A 17,132-nucleotide genomic window follows, 5' to 3' on the forward strand; every position below is an offset into this window, starting at 1 on the left:
GACCCTGTTTCCAAATTAAAAAAATTATATATATATATATATATATATATATATATATATATATATATATATATATATATATATATGTAATAGGTCTGGGAGTGTAGCCTAGAAGTAGAAGGTTTTCCAGGAACCCCAGTACCACCTCCAAAAAAAAAAAAAAAAAAGACTAAAAGACTAAAAAGTAGGGCTGGGGGTGTAGCTCAGAGGTAGAATTCAGAGGTAGAATGCCCCTGGGTTCCATCCCCAGTACCACCACCAAAAAAAATCTCTATATATACATATGCATACATATACATATATATACACCAGACATCATGTTTTATGTCTATTTACTTAGATACAAGTTCTGTTTAAGTGAAACAGACCCTGAGCCCTTGCAAGCAAGTTCTGGTGATTCAGCAAGGCTGTTGCCTCGGGCACTGAAGCCTGAATCCCGAGCGGGAAGGGGAGGGAGGCCGCACAGAACCTCCTTCAGTCACATCCCAACCCCAGATGCCAGGCGTTTCTTTTCTTTTCTTTTGTGGTACTGGGGATGGAACCCAGGGACATTCGACCTCGGAGCTACAGCCCCAGCCCTATTTTTTAATTCTTTCATTTTGAAACAGGGTCTCAATGAGTTGCAAACAGCTTCACTAAGTAGCTGAGGCTGTCTGCGAACCATGATCCTCCTGTCTCAGCCTCCCAAGTACTGGGGTTACGGTGTGCACCACCACACCCAGCTAGGTGTTTCATCTTTGATAGTGATTTGACTGGACAGAAACACCTTTATTAAATAAAAATTGTAAAACAAAATAGCGCATGATGCACTTAAGTATTTATCTAACAGTTAAAAAGGAGAAATATACCTTGCCATATAGAATGTATTGCTATTCCAAAAGTCTGTGATAATTAAAAAAAAGGCCTTATATTGAGTTGGTGTAACTTTTAAAAAATTAGATAAGAGAGAAAAAGTTCACTGCAGAGCACTGTTTGACCTTTCCTGCATCTGTTGCCATGGAAACAGATGTTGGACAAATAGGGCCGGCCGTGAATGCCGAGCAACCGAGGCAGCTGAGGCCTCACCTTGTTTGGACCCTCTGATGTCTATTTCCATAGAAACCGCAGTGGAAACCAGGGCGGCAGCCATGAGTCAGCCTGCCGGGCAGCTGGTCCTGGCCACGGTCTGGGAGTCCAGGAACTGCCTGACAGAAATGAACAAACTTAGAAGCTGAAGAGGTACCCGAAAAAGGCAGAAGCCTGAATTGGGAAACATTAGTTTCTTTATTGACTTGGTTGAATAATGGAAAAGCCTTGTGAGTTATACAGACCTAAGACAGGCGTTCCTTGCTAACTAGGTAACGGCACCAATAGCGTGGCCCGCCCCACGCCAGCGGGGCCACAAGGGGCACCGGCAGCAGAGGTGACTCACGGCGCGTGTCTAGCTGCTCTTGGGACACGCACCCTGAAGCAGCTTCAGGTGAGTCAATGCTCTCACAGGTTAGGAATAAAAGCAGGGAAAGGGCAGAGGCCCAGTCCCCGCGCACCTTGGCTACACAATGGAGGGTCACCTGGGGAGGCTGGTCAGCTTCCACGCCCTGCGCTTCTGTCCCCGCCGGATCATCCAATGAGCCTCCGCTAGAAAATCAGCTTCACGAGCCTACACAGGACATGAACCCTGCACAGCTGCGGGCCAGGGCTCCCTATTTCTGTTAGTGGAATTCCAGGTTCAAGTTGCCAGCCCCGTGCCTAATGATGCTCCGAATCCTGTTTCTTATGAGGGAGTTGCCGCTTCCCTTGGTCCCCATCCAGGGGTGCTCCCTGTCCTGCTGAGTTCAGCAGGAGGGAGGCTGGGCCCACGCTCCCCTGCCAGCCTGGGCTGAAGTCTTGTTCCTGCCCTGGCGTCCAAAGCAAGTTTCTGAGCCTCGCTACGCTTTGCCTTCCTGATCCCCAAAAGGGAATGACAGCAGCCCTTCTTGGGGGCAGGGGGTAGGGGCTCTCATGTTCTCGGACCTGGCGCCCGCCCTCGCCACAGGATCTGGACCTGTCTCTAACCTCTCTCTCATTTGCTAACCCCCTCTAGTTTTCTCATTAATTAATTATTATTATTAATTTATTTATTTTTGTGGTACCGGGGATGGAACCCAGGGGCATTCTACCTCCAAACTACACCCCAGCCCTATTTTTTATTCTTTCTTTTGAAACAGGTCTCACTGAGTTGCAGCGGGCCTCACTAAGTAGTAGCTGAGGCTGGCCGCGAACCTGGGCCTTCCAAATGCTGGGATTAGAAACGTGCAGCACCATGCCCGGCTTCCTCCTCTAGTTTTTGAGAAAAGTTCCTTTTGCAAACGTTGGCTTTTATCAGCTGGGTGAATCCACATGGGTTCGTTGTGAATGTCGTGGCCAACACCACGGTGGGCGTACGGCCTCATCTCTGGAACCCTGGCGGTGGTAAAGGTGGATGAGGAGTGGGGGACCTAGAGGGGCTGAGCCCGTGTAAGGTCTGGGCAGTCCATTTCTGGGAGAAGAGGGAGATGAGGCTGGAAGGTCCAGTGAGGCCGGCCACGGAGTCTCACATGTGAACCTTGGCTTTATTTCCTCTACTCTCATCTCTGCACCTGGGGCTTTGTTGAGCCTGGAGAGAGGTATTTTCCCAGGCCAGCCAGTTCCTAGAGACAGAAGGCAATCTGCCTTCAAGCATGCTTCAAACACAAACCAGCCAGTACAGAGAGCACAGCCCAGACACCTCCTTGCCAGGCCCTAACACCCCGGGCACCGTCCACCTGCTCTACCACCCCGGGCCCAGGTTCCAGACAACTACAGATGGCTCCATGTCCAGAGCCTGCTGGACAATCCCAGTGGACAACTGGAGGCCTACCTCACAGGTACTTCCCTGCAGAAACCACACCAAAGGCTCTCACCCACAGCCTCCTGCCCTCGCTCTGCCCCGACACCGGCTTCCCCAGTGCCCTCCCCGGGCGGTGAGCAGTAAGCTCTCTTCATCTACAACTGCGTCGGGTCTGGAAGCCTCCCTGACCTGCACGCAGTCTAGTAATACACTACCGTCAGCCGGGCGTGGGGGCGCACGCTTGTGATCCCCGTGCTGGGAGGCTGAGACAGGAGGATAGCACGGGTTCGAAGCCAGCCTCAGCTACTTACTGAGGCTCTCAGCAACGTAGTGAGACCCTGCTTCCAAATAAAATATAAAATAGGTCTGGGAGTACAGCCCGGAGATAGAAAGCCCCTGGTTCTACCCCCAGTACCACCACCACCAAAAAAAAAAAAAAAAAGTACTGGGGAGGGAACCCAGGGACATTCTACCACCGAGCGACACCTCCAGCTCTATTTTTTATTCTTTGTTTTGAAACTGGGTCTCACTGAGTTGCAGAGGGCCTAAGTAGCTGAGGCTGGCCATGAACTCCAATCCTTCCGTCTCAGCCTCCCAAAGGCTAGGATTACAAGCGTGCGCCACCATGGCAATTCACTACATTTTAAACCACTTTGGGGCCATATCCTTACCTAAGGTTTCCACCAGGTCCACCAAAGGCAGAATCCAAGCGCTACCATGCAGCCGGCGGGTGGGCTGAGCGGAGATGGGAAGACCTGGCACTTGCCAGGGCTGAGACTGCCCTCGGGGCTGGGCCAAGTGTTTGGGTGTTGAGCGTATGACTTTTTCCCCAGTACTGGGGATCCAAGCCAGCGCTTCGCACACGCCAGGTAGGTGCCCTGCCACTGAGCTGCTCCCTCGGCCTTTTGACACTAGGTCTCCCTAAGGTGCCCAGGCTGGTCTTGAATGTGGGATCTTCCTGCCTCAGCTTCCCAAGCAGCTGGGATTATGGGCATGCACCACCACACCAGCCTTGAAAAACATTTTTTTTTTTTAGTGGTACTGGGGTTCCTGGAAACCCTTCTAACTCTGGCATACACTCCCAGACCTATTTTATATTTTTATTTGGAAACAGGGTCTCTTAAGCCAGCGCGGCTGGCTTCAAACCTGAAGGATTCTCCTGTCTTAGCCTCCCAACTATTGGGAGTACAGGTGTGTGCCACTGTGGCCAGCTATTCAGAGTTTAAAGATTTGAATATTTAAACAAGATACAGTGCTTTCTTTATAAGTTTTTTTTTTTTTGGTAGAGCTGAGCGTGGTGGTGCACACTTGTAATCCCAGTACTTTGGGAGGCTGAGTAAGGAGGATCATACAGGTTCGAAGCCAGCCTCAGCTAGTTAGTGAGGCCCTCAGCAACTTAGTGAGTCATTGTTTCAAGATAAAGAATTTAAAAAGGGGGTGCTGGGGGTACAGGTTGGAGGTAGAATGTCCCTGGGTTCAATTTCTAGTACTAGGGAGGGGGTGGAGTTTTTGGTAACAAACTTTAAATTTTTATTGTTTGTTATAACTGTTGTTTTCAAACTGTAACTTCGAAAACCCCTGAAGACATGACAAGTATGCAGGAATTCTCTGTACTATTTCCCCCCTGTGAATCTAAAATGATTCACCCCCTACAAAAGTTCCAAAGCCCAGCTGCTGGAGAAGCTTGCAGGGAAGTCACTGTCCTGATGTAGCTGGAGCGACACATAGCGTGGCCGCAGGCGCCGGCGGAGGGGACGCGGGCGGAGGGCCTCGCGGCAGCTGCTGTCCAGCGGAACAGCAGCCACGGAGCTGTAGATTAAGCGGCAGCCATGAGTGCTATCAGCTCATCTGAGAATTCTGTCTGGACCTGCTGTCGCATGTGTATTCACTCAGGATCAGCAGCGACCAAGCACCAAAGACCTTTTATGTCAATACTTGGCAATACGTCCAAGAGAAATACCAAATGTGTTGGGCGCCTTTATTGACGTTCTCGGTTCATCCTGGAACAACTGGACCGCTGCTGTTTGCACAGTAGGCACAGGAGCAAGGGAGGGTGTGGCCGGAACGCGGCGCGCACGCGGGGCAAGCGGATGGACTGAGCTCCGAATGTCCTTGGGGAAGCGGGAGGAAATAACTTTATAAAATGCTGACCTCCAGCTCACCTCTTTAATATTCTTAACATACAAGAATTGATAAAATGAATATTAAAAGTATGAAAGGAAAAAAACCAAACACACGATCATCTCAGCAAATGCAGAAACGCATTTGGCAAAATCCCACACTCAGCAAACCAGGAACAGCCAGGCAGGCTTGCACGTTGGTAAGTGGCGTCTATGAGAACCAGAGCTAACATCCCCCTGGGTAAGGGAAGACTGGGAACTCGCCCCAAGCCCAGGATCAGGACAGAGATGTCCACTCTCACCACTTCTACACAACGCTGTTGTACAAGTTCTAGCTGGGGCATGTGTGAATGAAATAAAGGACGTCTAGATTGGAAAGGCAGAAGTCAAATGATCACTTGTCAGCACGTAGGAAATCCTAGGGAATCCACACCGAAACACTGCACAAAAGTAAACCACTCTCAGCGTGCAGCTCAGAAGGTTGAAAGACACGGATCAACAGGCTAAAATCAAACATATTAATACATACTAGCAATGAACGGTTAGAAAATCCAAAAACAAAACAATTAACAAAGTGAAAAATAATGATTTGGCAATTTTGAGGGTGGGGTGGCACTGGAGATTTACCCAGGAGCGTGCTACCTCTGAGCTACACTCCCAGGACTTTTATTTTTTATATTAAGACAGGGGCTTGCAAAGCTGCCAGTGCTGGCTTCCGACTTCTGATGCTCCTGTACCCGCCTCCAGAGCAGTTGGGATCACAGGAGTACACGCCACGCCCATCAGGCAAATGTAATCAACGGAATACACAGAAACAGAGACTTTGAAATCCTCAATAATTTTTAAGAGTGTACAAGGGTCCTGAAATCAAATATTTGAGAATCCTTTCTGAAAATATTATATGAACATTGTATTTTTCTTTCCTGTGTATAAAAGACATAATAAGCTGGGCGTGGTCTCATGCTTGTAATCCCAGCATTTGCAAGGTGGAGACGGGAGGGTGGCGTCCGGTTCCTGGACAGCTTCAGCTACTTAGCGAGGCCCTTCGCAACTCAGTGAGACCCTGTTTCAAAAATAAGAAAGATGAAAAAATAGGGCTGGGGGTGTAGCTTGGAGGTACAGTGCCCCTGAGTTCCATCCCCAGTACCAAAAAAAAACCCCATAATAATAAAAATTTGATTTGAAAAATGAAAGCCTTAGAAGGAAGCCTAGGAGGCTACATGTAAGATTTAGGGTTAGGAAGAGCCGTAATCAGGGCACAAAACCCCTCTAAAAAAAGACAATACAGCTATCTTTAATTTTTTTTTGGGGGGGAGTACTTGGGATTGAACCCAGGGGCATTCTACCTCCAAGCTATACCTCCAGCCCTATTTTTTATTCTTTATTTTTATTTTTTTTTTTGGTGGTACTGGGGTTCCTGGAAGCCCTTCTACCTCTGGGCTACACTCCCAGAACTATTTTATACTTTTTTATTTTTGGAAACAGGGTCTCTTAGCCAACGCAGCTGACTTCGAACCTGCGCGATCCTCCTGTCTCTGCCTCCCAAGCGCGGGGATTACAAGTGTGCGCCACCACGCCCGGCTTATTCTTTATTTTGAAACAGAGTCTCACTGAGTTGCAAAGGGCCTCACTAAGTAGCAGCTGAGGCTGTCTGAGAACCCGGATCCTCCTGTCTCAGCCTCCCAAATGCTGGGATTACAAGGGTGGGTGTACCACCATGCCCGGCTTATCTTTAAAACTTAAAGAGTATTATAAGAACAAGCCAAGATATAAAAGATACATCTTTAAAATATTTGCAGCAAAGGTAAAAAAAAAAGTCACTATGTGTAATATGTAAAGAATTCAAACAAATTGACGTGGAACGGCAAACACCGCTGAAAAAGAGAAAATATGCAAACAAGAAAGTTCCAGCATAGCAAATCCAAATATCCAAATAAAATAAATAACCTTAAAGGTATTCAGATGCAGTACTTGTCAGGGAAACACAAAGTCAAAATCACGAGGAGGCTCTGTGCCGCCATCACATCAGCAGAAGCATGGAGGTGGATGGGAAAGCGGCCTCGCGCGGTTAGTGAAGTCTGAATGATCAAGACTTTACTTACTTATTTACCTATTTATTTTGTGATTCTGGAGATGGACCCAGGGGCATTCTACTGCCTGAGCTACACCCCTGGCCCCCCCTTTTCTGAGGTACTGGGGATAAAATCCAGGAGCATTCTAACTCCAAGCTACACCCCCAGCCCTGTTTTATTCTTTCTTTCTTTCTTATTTTTTATTTTTGCTGGTACTGGGGTCCTGGAAGCCCTTCTACCTCTGGGCTACACTCCCAGACCTATTTTTATACATTTTTATTTGGAAACAGGGTCTCCTAAGCCAGCGCAGCTGGCTTGGAACCTGCGCGATCCTCCTGTCTCTGCCTCCCAGGCACGTGGATTACAAGCGTGCGCCACCACGCCCGGCTTTAATCTTTATTTTGAAATAAGTTCTCACTAAGTTGCAGAGGGCCTCACTAAGTAGCTGAGGCTGTCCCGGAACCCCGATCCTCTTGTCTCAGCCCCCTAAATGTTGGGATTATAAATAAGTGTGCACCACCACGGCCGGCATCAACAGACTTTTAAAAAAGCCATCTTGAAAAGTTGGTTGCAATTAAAAACACACATATACCTCAACTAGCAGCAAAAGCCCATAGAAATCAAAACCGCAAGCTGGGCGTGGTGGCGCACATCTGTAATCCCAGGACTTGGGAGGCTGAGACAGGAGGATCGAAGGTTCGCTGAGGCCCACCACAACTTGGTGAGACCCTGTTTCAACACACACACACACACACACACACACACACACACACACACACACTATTAATTAAATAGGGATGGGGTGTGGAACTCAGAGGTTGAACCCCCCTGGAGTCAATCCTCAGCACCACATACACACACACAAATCCAAGCCCCAGTAAATAAGGGTATGTTTCCAGAGGTGTTCAGCGCAGCACTGTCTGACGTGGTGAAAGTCTAAACTGGCACTTCTGTGGCAGGGTCGTGTCAGTGTGCCATACCGGCTGACCTACAAGGGTTTTCAAAGAAGTTTTTTTTTTGTGTGTGGGTCTGGGGGTGGAACCCAGGGGCATCTAACTCTGAGCTACACCCCCTGCCCTATTGTGTATTCTTAATTTTGAAACAGGGTCTCACTAAGTTGGAGAGGGCCTCAGTAAGTAGCTGAGGCTGGCTCCTACCTGTGCAATCTTCCTGTTTCAGCCTCCCGAATGCTGGGATCACAGGCGTGCGCCACCACGCCCGCTTCCGAGGAATAGTAAGAGGACGGAGCAGCCCCGTGCCGGTGTACGGGCTTATGTCTATACTTATGTGCTATCTCATTTTAAAAAACGAATATGGCGCCGGGCATGGTGGCGCACGCCTGTGATCCCAGGACTTGGGAGGCTGCGATTGCGGGTTCAAGGACAACATTAACAACAAAGGGAGGCTCTCAGCAACCTAGTGAGACTGTTTCAAAACAAAAAACAAACAAGCTGGGATGTGGCTCAGAAGTAGAATGCCCTGGGTTCAGTTCCCTGTACCCCCCCCACAGGTATACATGTGTACACACACATTCTCTCTATATGGATATATATAATACATATACACATTATATACATATATTATATGTAGTGTGTATGTATATGTACAGGCACATAGTATATATGTCTATCAAAGCACATTTATGGACATGTACACATTATATATGTGCGGCCATACACGCCCATGCTACGCGGTTAACGGGTTTTCCCGGGGTGGGGAGCAAGCGCGTCTGGTGCCGTCTCCTGGGAGAAGCCCTCCTGCCCCTGGAACACAGGCTCCTCTTCCACCATTCACGGCTCTCCAGCCGTCTTCTTGTCCCTCTGTGTTTGTGACTCTGCGGCAGCTCCTGCCTTTCTGTCTTTTGTGCTGGAATCGTTACTGATCTTGTATCGTTTGTTTGGGGATCGGGTCTGTACCTGTCAGAGTGTGGGTCACTTACTAGCTACGTGAACTGTACCTCCTCGTCTGTGAAATGGGAATGATAATAATAATAGCGCCGACCCCGGGCCCACGTGAGGGGAGGGCAGGGAGCACAGGCCAGGGCCGCACCGCGCCTGCCACGCGGGCGCGCAGGGCGCCACTCCGGAACGCCCATGTCCTGGTGGAGAAGAGCAATCTTCGTGCTACTGAAACAGAGACAGTCCTGTCAACGGATTTCGCATCCCTTCCTTGTAATTTCCTACGACGCTGCTATCTCAAGGCCTTTAAATATTTGTTCAGTAAGCAGTGAATGACACTTAGATTGGAGACGTTTATACAGAAAGACACTGCCAATCATGACTGCCACTGACTTGGACCCAGCAAATAAATGGCCGTGACTGATTCTGGCACTGAAACCAGTTTTGTTAAGAGGGGTGAATATTTGTCTTAAATTCAGTCTTCTAGTAGCACAGGAAGGCTTTTATCTCCGCTTAATGCCACTTGTGAGCTAGAGACAAGGAACCTTGTCTTGTCTTTTCTTTTCTTGGTACTAGGGATTTCATTCCAGGGGGATTCTTTTTATTTTTTGGTGGGTCTGGGGATGAAACCCAGGAACACTGGAGCTCCGAGCTACACCCCCTGCCCTATTTTTAATTCTTTATTTTGAAACAGGGTCTCACTAAGTTGCGGAGGGCCTAAGTAGCTGAGGCTGTCTGCGAACCGCGATCCTCCGGTCTCCGACTCTCAAATGCTGGGATTATAAGCGAGTGCCACCACGCCCGGCTCATTTCAAGAGGATTCTAGCTCCAAGCTATACCTCTAGCCCTATTTCATTTTTATTTTGAAAGTGTTTCGCTAGGTTAATGGGAATCTCACTACTTGCTGAGGCTGTTCTCAAACCTGCAATCCTCCTGTCTTACCCCCAAGTACTGAGATTTACAGGCATGTGCCACCACGCCTGGCTAGGAACCTCACTGTTTTATTTGTGTGTGCGTGGCACTGGGGATTGAACTCAGGGGTACTCTATCTCTGAGCTACATTCTGATAGGTCAGGTCCCTCCCTTCCCCCATGGGACCCCACAGCAGGGACAGGAGGCTGAACCCAGGAAGCCAGAGTGGAGATGTCACGAGACTCCAGACATCGTGAGACAGACTCCAGATGTGGGAGACTCCAGATGTTGGCATTCCAACATTGCTAGCGCCATCCCAAGCCCCCCCCCACTATAAAATATTGGTACTTCCCCTCTGCTGTGTGACTCTGCTGACCACGTGGCTCCTCGGTCCCTCACCCCATGGTGGGTAGATATCCCCCAAAGGAGCCGGTTGATTAAAGCAGCTTTTGAGAACTTGGCTGGTGTTTACCTCCTTCATGACTCCCTATCTCAATTTCAACGTTACATATTCCAGCTCTATTTAGTTTTTTATTTGGAAACAGAGTCTCTCTCCCTAAGCTGCCGAGAGTCTCACAAAGTTGCTGAGGCTGGCCTTGAACCTGCGATCCTCCTGTCTCTGCCTCCCAAATGCTGGGATTACAGGCATGGGCCGTGATGCCCGGCTGAGAAACATCAACGTGGAAACCCGAGACGTTTGGAATGAGAACATTGGAGCCTGACTCCTGAGCCTGCGGACTGACCACTGGCCCTTTGGGCAACGCGTTACATATATCAATTGTAAAAGAAGGAACCTCAGTGAACACGTCTTCAAAGCTGGACAAGACGCATCTGCACCCGTGGCAGCAGCTGGCACTGGCCACTCTCTCACGTGCATTTCCAAGCTTAGTGATGACAATTTTATTTCTCTGGAGGTTTAAAGAGCCTGGGGCCCCACGGGCCAAGAAAGTATAAGCAGCACCTTAGAGGATAATAAAAAACACCTGTCGTCCCAAGGCCGCGTTCTCCTCCTGCCTGACCGTGCAGCTTGCCCTCCGGCAGCCTTCCCAGCAGCCTTGGACACTCACAGGTCTCTCCCATCTGAACCAATCAGAACCAAACAAAGCGTGCTTAGCCACAGGCACACTTCCGTCTGTGTACCGCGCCCAAGGAGGAGCAGTTTACACTCATCCGTCCCCACCTCTGCTCAGTCCACCCCGCAGCCTGGGCCCCATCACTCCACAGACGAGCCAGCCTGGCCGGGACGCCAAGGGCATCCGCATCCTGTTTCCACTGCTCCTCCGCTGGACAACGTGCAGCCCGGGGCTGTTGACCGAGGCCTTTCTCCAGGTCCCTCCCCACTTCCTCATGCCCGGGGCCTGTGTCAACGAGAGGGTGTAACTTTCCACACCTTCCCACTACAGGCTTTGTGAGCACATCTGTAACTCACAGGCTCGCGGTAAGTGCTCATCTCAGTGCAGGATTCCTTTCATTTCATATCCTAGATGGTCTGTAAGTTAAAGATACATTTCTAGGTCTAGAATTTTAAATTTTCATATATGTAACATGAATGTGAACATGTGTGTGTGTGTGTGTGTGTGTGTGTGTGTGTGGTACTGGGGATGAACGCCAGAGACATTTGACCTCCGAGCCACACCCCCAGACCTATTTTTTATTCTTTATTTTGAAACAGGGCCTCACTGAGTTGCAAAGGGCCTCACTAAGTAGCTGAGGCTGTCCGCGAACCGCGATCCTCCTGTCTCAGCCTCCCGAATGCCGGGATTACAAGCGTGCGCCATCACCCCCGGCTGTAATGTACAATTTTTAAAAAATATATAATGCGTATTCAGACATTACTGAGGTTTTTGTGTGTGTGTGGTACTGGGGTTCTTGGAAACCCTTCTACCTCCGGGCTACACTCCCACACCTATTTTTTAAAATATATTTATTTGGAAACAGGGTCTCTTAAACCAGCGCGGCTGGCTTCGAAACAGCGCGATTCTCCTGTCTCTGCCTCCCAAGCACGGGGATCACAAGTGTGTGCCACCATGCCCAGTGACATTACTGAGTTTTAACACATCAGATAAAGTCACTATGTTTTAGAAATTAGAGAGAAACCCTAGATTTTGCATCTGGAGCCTTCCAAGTTCCCCATGGAGTGCGATGTGTCGTGGTGGATGCGGCCAACACACAGGTTTCAGCTCGATGAGCGGCAACGTGGGCAGAACCTCCTGCCCACCAACAGAGCTGGGATTTTCTTATCTGTGTTTTGGGGTCTAAATATAAAATTCTAAAAAATGCATTTTGCATTGCTAAGCAATGCAAATAGCTAATTTCCTGACCATAACCGCGTCTCCTGCAGAGCTGTCACCTTGGGAACGGCAGTCAAGGTGACATGGGTTCAGGGTAGTTTTCCTTTATCCTAAGCATCTATCACTTTCTTTTTCCCCTCCAATTTAACAGCTATAAAACTAATGCCTGCCCTCGCCGAGCAAAATTCAGAGGTGACCGACTATCTTTGGGGTGGTCCTCGCTACCACTTCATGGTGTCCTGTGAGGATTCCATGGGGTGCTGCCTACGCTCTGTGGAGAGGAATTCATTTCAGAGTCAAGTTTTGGTCCAAAATAACAGATCCTTTCCTTATATTTCCCCAACTGAACCACTTCTAAGAATCTTCTAAAAATTCTAGTTATCACAACAAATGTTTTCAAACATGAACCTCTTAAAATAAAAATCTGCGGAGTAAGAGGAAGTCTAGAGAATTAGAAGACCTGGCTGTCTGTTCCTTTACAAAAGACGACAGCTCCACAAATTAATTTCCCATCATTGACCAGAACAGTTGAACCAAATGAAGTTCCCCTTATAATGCAAAAGCAAAAGGACTAACGCAGAAACCAAAGCAGATGCCAACTCAGAGAGGCTGGCATGGGAAGGGGCTGGCATGGGAAGAGGCTGGCATGGGAAGAGGCTGGCATGGGAAGAGGCTGGCATGGGAAGAGGCTGGCATGGGAAGGGGGCAGCAGACCTTGAGAAGAACTCTGGGCGCAAAGACGAAGAGTTACTGAGGTGGAATGATTAGAGCATCAGCGCGGAGGGAGGGTGCCAGGAGGCCAGGCCCCGAGGTGCTGTCTTCCTGGCCGAGTCCCCAGCTGGGTCTCTCCCAGGGGATGGCCAGGAGAGCCGCAGGCACACATGCCTGTTTTGTATAAACTGCAAACCACGGCTGAGTTTGATTTTTTTTAAACAGTTGAAAAAATACTTAATGAAATACAAGGACTCTCTGACATTCTAATTTTTAGCATCTACAACAGTTTCATGAGAACACAGCCAGGTTCCCTGATATCTTTCTGTGTTGGAACGACAGAATGAGAATGGAGTGGGCAAAACAGAGACCATGTGGCCCCCACGCTAATATCCTTCCCATCCTCCCCTGCGCAGTCTGGACCCCTGTTCTGAACCAGTTCACTGCCACCTGCTCCTTGTGGTCTGGGGCTGGTCGTCTCTTCCTCCTCCTCCCAGATGCCTCCCGGAGCCCACGTCCCCTGCTGTCCCACCTGGCAGGAGCGCCTGCTGGTGCCACCTGCAGCCCAGGGGGAGGCCGCTGTGAAGGAGCCACTGGCACAGCTCAGCAGATCCTCCCTGGTGGGGATTTAGTTATTCCTTTTTTTTTTTTATAGTACTGGGGGGGGGGAGTGGAACCCAGAGGCTTTCTACCCCAGGGCTATAACCCCAGACCTATTTTATATTTTATTTGGAAATGGTCTAAATTGCTGAGAGCCTCACTCAGTAGCTGAGGCTGGCTTCCAACCTGTGCCATCCTCCTGTCTCAAAGCGTGTACCACCATGCCTGTCTCTCTTTTTTCTTTTTTTTAGTAGTGGGGATTGAACATAGGGGCCTTCTACCTCCAAGCTACACTCCCAGTTCTATTTTTTATTCTTTATTTTGAAACAGGGTCTCACTAAGTTGCAGAGGACCCCACAAGTTGCTGAGGCTGGCCGTGAATTGCGATCCTCCTGTCTCAGCCTCCCAAGTGCAGGGATTATAAGCGTGTGCCACCAGGCCCAGCTTGGTGGGGGTTTTAATTAACTATCTCCCCGATTGGTGCCATCAGAGATCAAAAACTTGGCCTGCACTCCCTTTATAAACAGACAGACCTCAACTCCAAACAGAAATACATTCCACATCCACGCTGGGACTGAGTGTTCCCCCAAAAAGAAGAATGTTCTCACATTCACTTTAGAACTGACTGCTCCCCAACAGAAGGCAGGCCAGCCAGGCGTCACCAGAAGCCGCGGGCAGGCCTGTCGGCTCTTTCCAGGCCTCTGAGAGAAGACAACGCAGAGCTTGTCCCTGGGAAGCCCTGCGCCCGGCCCTTCACAGCGTCCTACAAAAGCGGCGCCTAAGCTGGGGCCTAAGGCTCCACGTAGGTGGGCCATCTCCCCAAAAGAATGAAAGGAACCACCAGTGGGGTTGGTTCCGCTGGCTGCAAGCCAAGCCCAGGTCTGCTCGGCCCGGGGCTTCTCAGGAGCCCACCTGGGCTGCATTTCCCTGCCCAGGAGAGGCGAGGGCTCATGCCCACTTCTCTCACTTTCGGTAGAATCGAGGCTGTCTGCAGTATGCGGTGTGCTGCAGGGCCACCCGCTCCACCACCCGCCCCGCCGCTCCTTCCCCACAAGCCGGGGCGGTCTCCACCCCCCGCCCCAGTTGGGCTTCAATGTGCTTTGAGCTGAGACTGAGGAGCCCAGTGATAAGTCGGGTCCCTCCCCCATGTGATCTCAGCAGCGGGAACAGGAGGCGGAACCTCAGAAGCCAAAAGCGGAGATATCGGGAGACTCCAGGTGCCTCGAGACTCCAAACATCGTGAGACTACACATGTCGCGAGAGAATCGGCAAGCCTATAAAACATCGGCGCCTCCGATCCGCCACGCGACTCAGCTGGCCAAGGACTATGCGCACCTCTCCAGACATGTGGCCTGTCAGTCCCTTCCCCCACGGCCGGCTGACTCTACGGAGGGGCCGGGTCTGAATAGAACAGCGGTCTCTGATAACCCGGCTGGTGTTTTCACCTCCCTCCTAAACCCCCCAACTCTATTTTCAACCTAACTCCCAGGAGGCCGGAGCTGGGCCTCTGAGCAGGTGAGCCCATGGCGGCCAGCATGGACACTGGCTGGCGGCAGCCGCAAGGCCCCAGGTGAGAATGCCTGCCGCGGGAGTGCACGCAGGCGCAGACGTGGAAGCCATCCCAGGGAAAGGGGAGACTTGGGAGTCTGATAGGAGGAGTCAAGACTCTCCAACTTACATCATCATCTTCATCCTCATCATCATCAGATTCAAGAACACCGTCCAGCAGTTCTTCTATAAAGAAAAGAAAACCAATGAATAATCACTGGCCTTGTGAGTACCGCTCTGAGAACAAGGTTACATCAAATGGACTGTAAGTCCTGTGCTTGGGAGGCCGAGACAGGAGGATTGCCGGTTTGAGGCCGGCCTGAGTAATTCAGACCCTCAGCAAATTAGCAAGATATCTTGTTTCAAAAAATAAAAATAAAATAAAATAGGACCGGGCGTGGTGGCACACGCTTATAATCCCAGCATTTGGGAGGCTGAGACAGGAGGATTGTGGTTCAAAGACAGCCTCAGCTACTTAGGCCCCTTGCAACTCAGTAAGACCCTGTTTCAAAAAATAAATAATAAAAAAAAAATAGGGCTGTGGGTGTTGCTCAAAGATAGAATGTCCCTAGGTTCCATCCCCAATACTGCAAAATAAATAAATAAATAAATATAATAGGGCTGGAGGTATAGCTAAGAAACAGAATGTCTCTGAATTTGATCCTCAGTACCAAAAATAAAAAAAAAGATAAAATAAAAGTCAACTTCTAACCATTCCTGATCGTCTGATAATGACCATTGCATTTTTAAAAACTGTTCCTGTTCATGGATGGCCACTTTAGAGTCCTAACTCTTCCTGATCAGAACCATTTCATACTTTTTTTCTCTCTTTTTTTTTTTTTTGGTACTGGGGATTGGAACACAACCCCAGACCTTTTTTTTATTTTGAAATAGGAGGCTGGCCTCAAACCTGTAATCCTCCAGGCTTGGCCTCCCATGTACTGAGATTACAGCCATGCGCCACCACGCCCGGCTCCGTTTCACACTCAGTCATTTCGGTGGCAGTTTCCTATCATCGTCAGCAATTTCAGGTCCATCTCTCCATTTTTATCAGCACACATGTGCCACAGCTTGGGGAAGTGAAAAGCCAACATAGAGCTCGAGGGGCCTTCGGGGAGAGCGAACTCATCTTTACTAGCAGAGGCGTGTGCGATGGCCACAGCTGCCGCTTCCCTCCCTCCTCAGTGCTTTGCTGAGACCTTCCCAGCGGCCTCCCTGGCGCCCTCAGAGAGCCGGCATCTCCCTCCCTCGACAGGCTCAGTGAGGCGCCTGCAGCTCTCAGCAGCACTCGCCCTGGTGACCACTGCTTCCATCCATCCATCCATCCATCCATCCATCCATCCATCCATCTATCCATCCATCCATCTATCCGTACTACAGACTGAACCCAAGAGGCATTCCACCTGAGCTACATCCAGTCCTACTTTATTTTTTATTTTATTTTATTTTTTTGCAGTACCAGGGGCATTCTACCTCCAAGCTACACCCCAGCCCTATTTTTTATTCTTTATTATGAAATAGGGTCTCACTGAGTTGCAAATGGCCTCACTAAGTAGCTTAAGCTGTCGCCGAACCACGATCCTCCTTCTCAGGCTCCCAAATGTTGGGATAATAATCATGCGCCATCCCGCCCGGCCCCATTTTATTCTTTATTTTGAAACAAGGCCTCACTAAGTTGTCAGAGGGCCTCACCAAGTCCCTGAGGCTGGCAGCGAACCTCTTGTGTCAGCCTCCCCAGTCCTGGGATTACAGGCGAGAGCCACCATGTCTGGCTTCCATTGCTTCTAATGAAGGAAGGCTACTGACTTGCCGGCTGTCCTACCCACCAGCCAGGTCCTGAGTCCTGGGTACGGGGAGCCCGGCTTCCTCCTCCCTCCGTCCCCATGGAACCTTCCTTGCTGGCACATGTTTCTCAAGGTAAGACATGAAGGTAAAGAGAGCCCGAGGAAAGAAAGGAAGTCAAGCAAGAGGGAGGGCAAACGAAGGAACCATACTTAAAGAAATGGCTCAGCCGGCCACGGTGGCACACACCTGTAATCCCAGTATTTGGGAGGCTGATACAAGGGGATTGCCGGTTGGAGGCCAGTCTCAGTAACTTATCATGGCCCTCAGCAACTCCTGGGGTATAGCTCAGAGGTAGAAACGCCCCTGGG

The 17,132-nt window shown here is 49.7% G+C and overlaps 1 protein-coding gene across 3 annotated transcripts in view; it reads right to left on the reverse strand.

Annotated features, from left to right (window-relative positions):
- ARMC9 (armadillo repeat containing 9) overlaps positions 1-17,132 on the reverse strand; it is a gene marked incomplete at its 5' end in the record, with an annotated part of 119,861 nt that overhangs the window by 31,101 nt on the left and 71,628 nt on the right. For all 3 annotated transcript variants that reach the window (XM_080689895.1, XM_080689896.1, XM_080689894.1), the window contains one exon: positions 15,110-15,165. In XM_080689895.1, the coding sequence (XP_080546021.1) occupies positions 15,110-15,165 (56 nt within the window). The remainder of the gene's footprint in view (positions 1-15,109; positions 15,166-17,132) is intronic.

The sequence above is a fragment of the Muscardinus avellanarius genome, assembly GCF_963383645.1.
Source record: "Muscardinus avellanarius genome assembly, chromosome: 2".
NCBI classification, from domain to species: Eukaryota; Metazoa; Chordata; class Mammalia; order Rodentia; family Gliridae; genus Muscardinus; species Muscardinus avellanarius.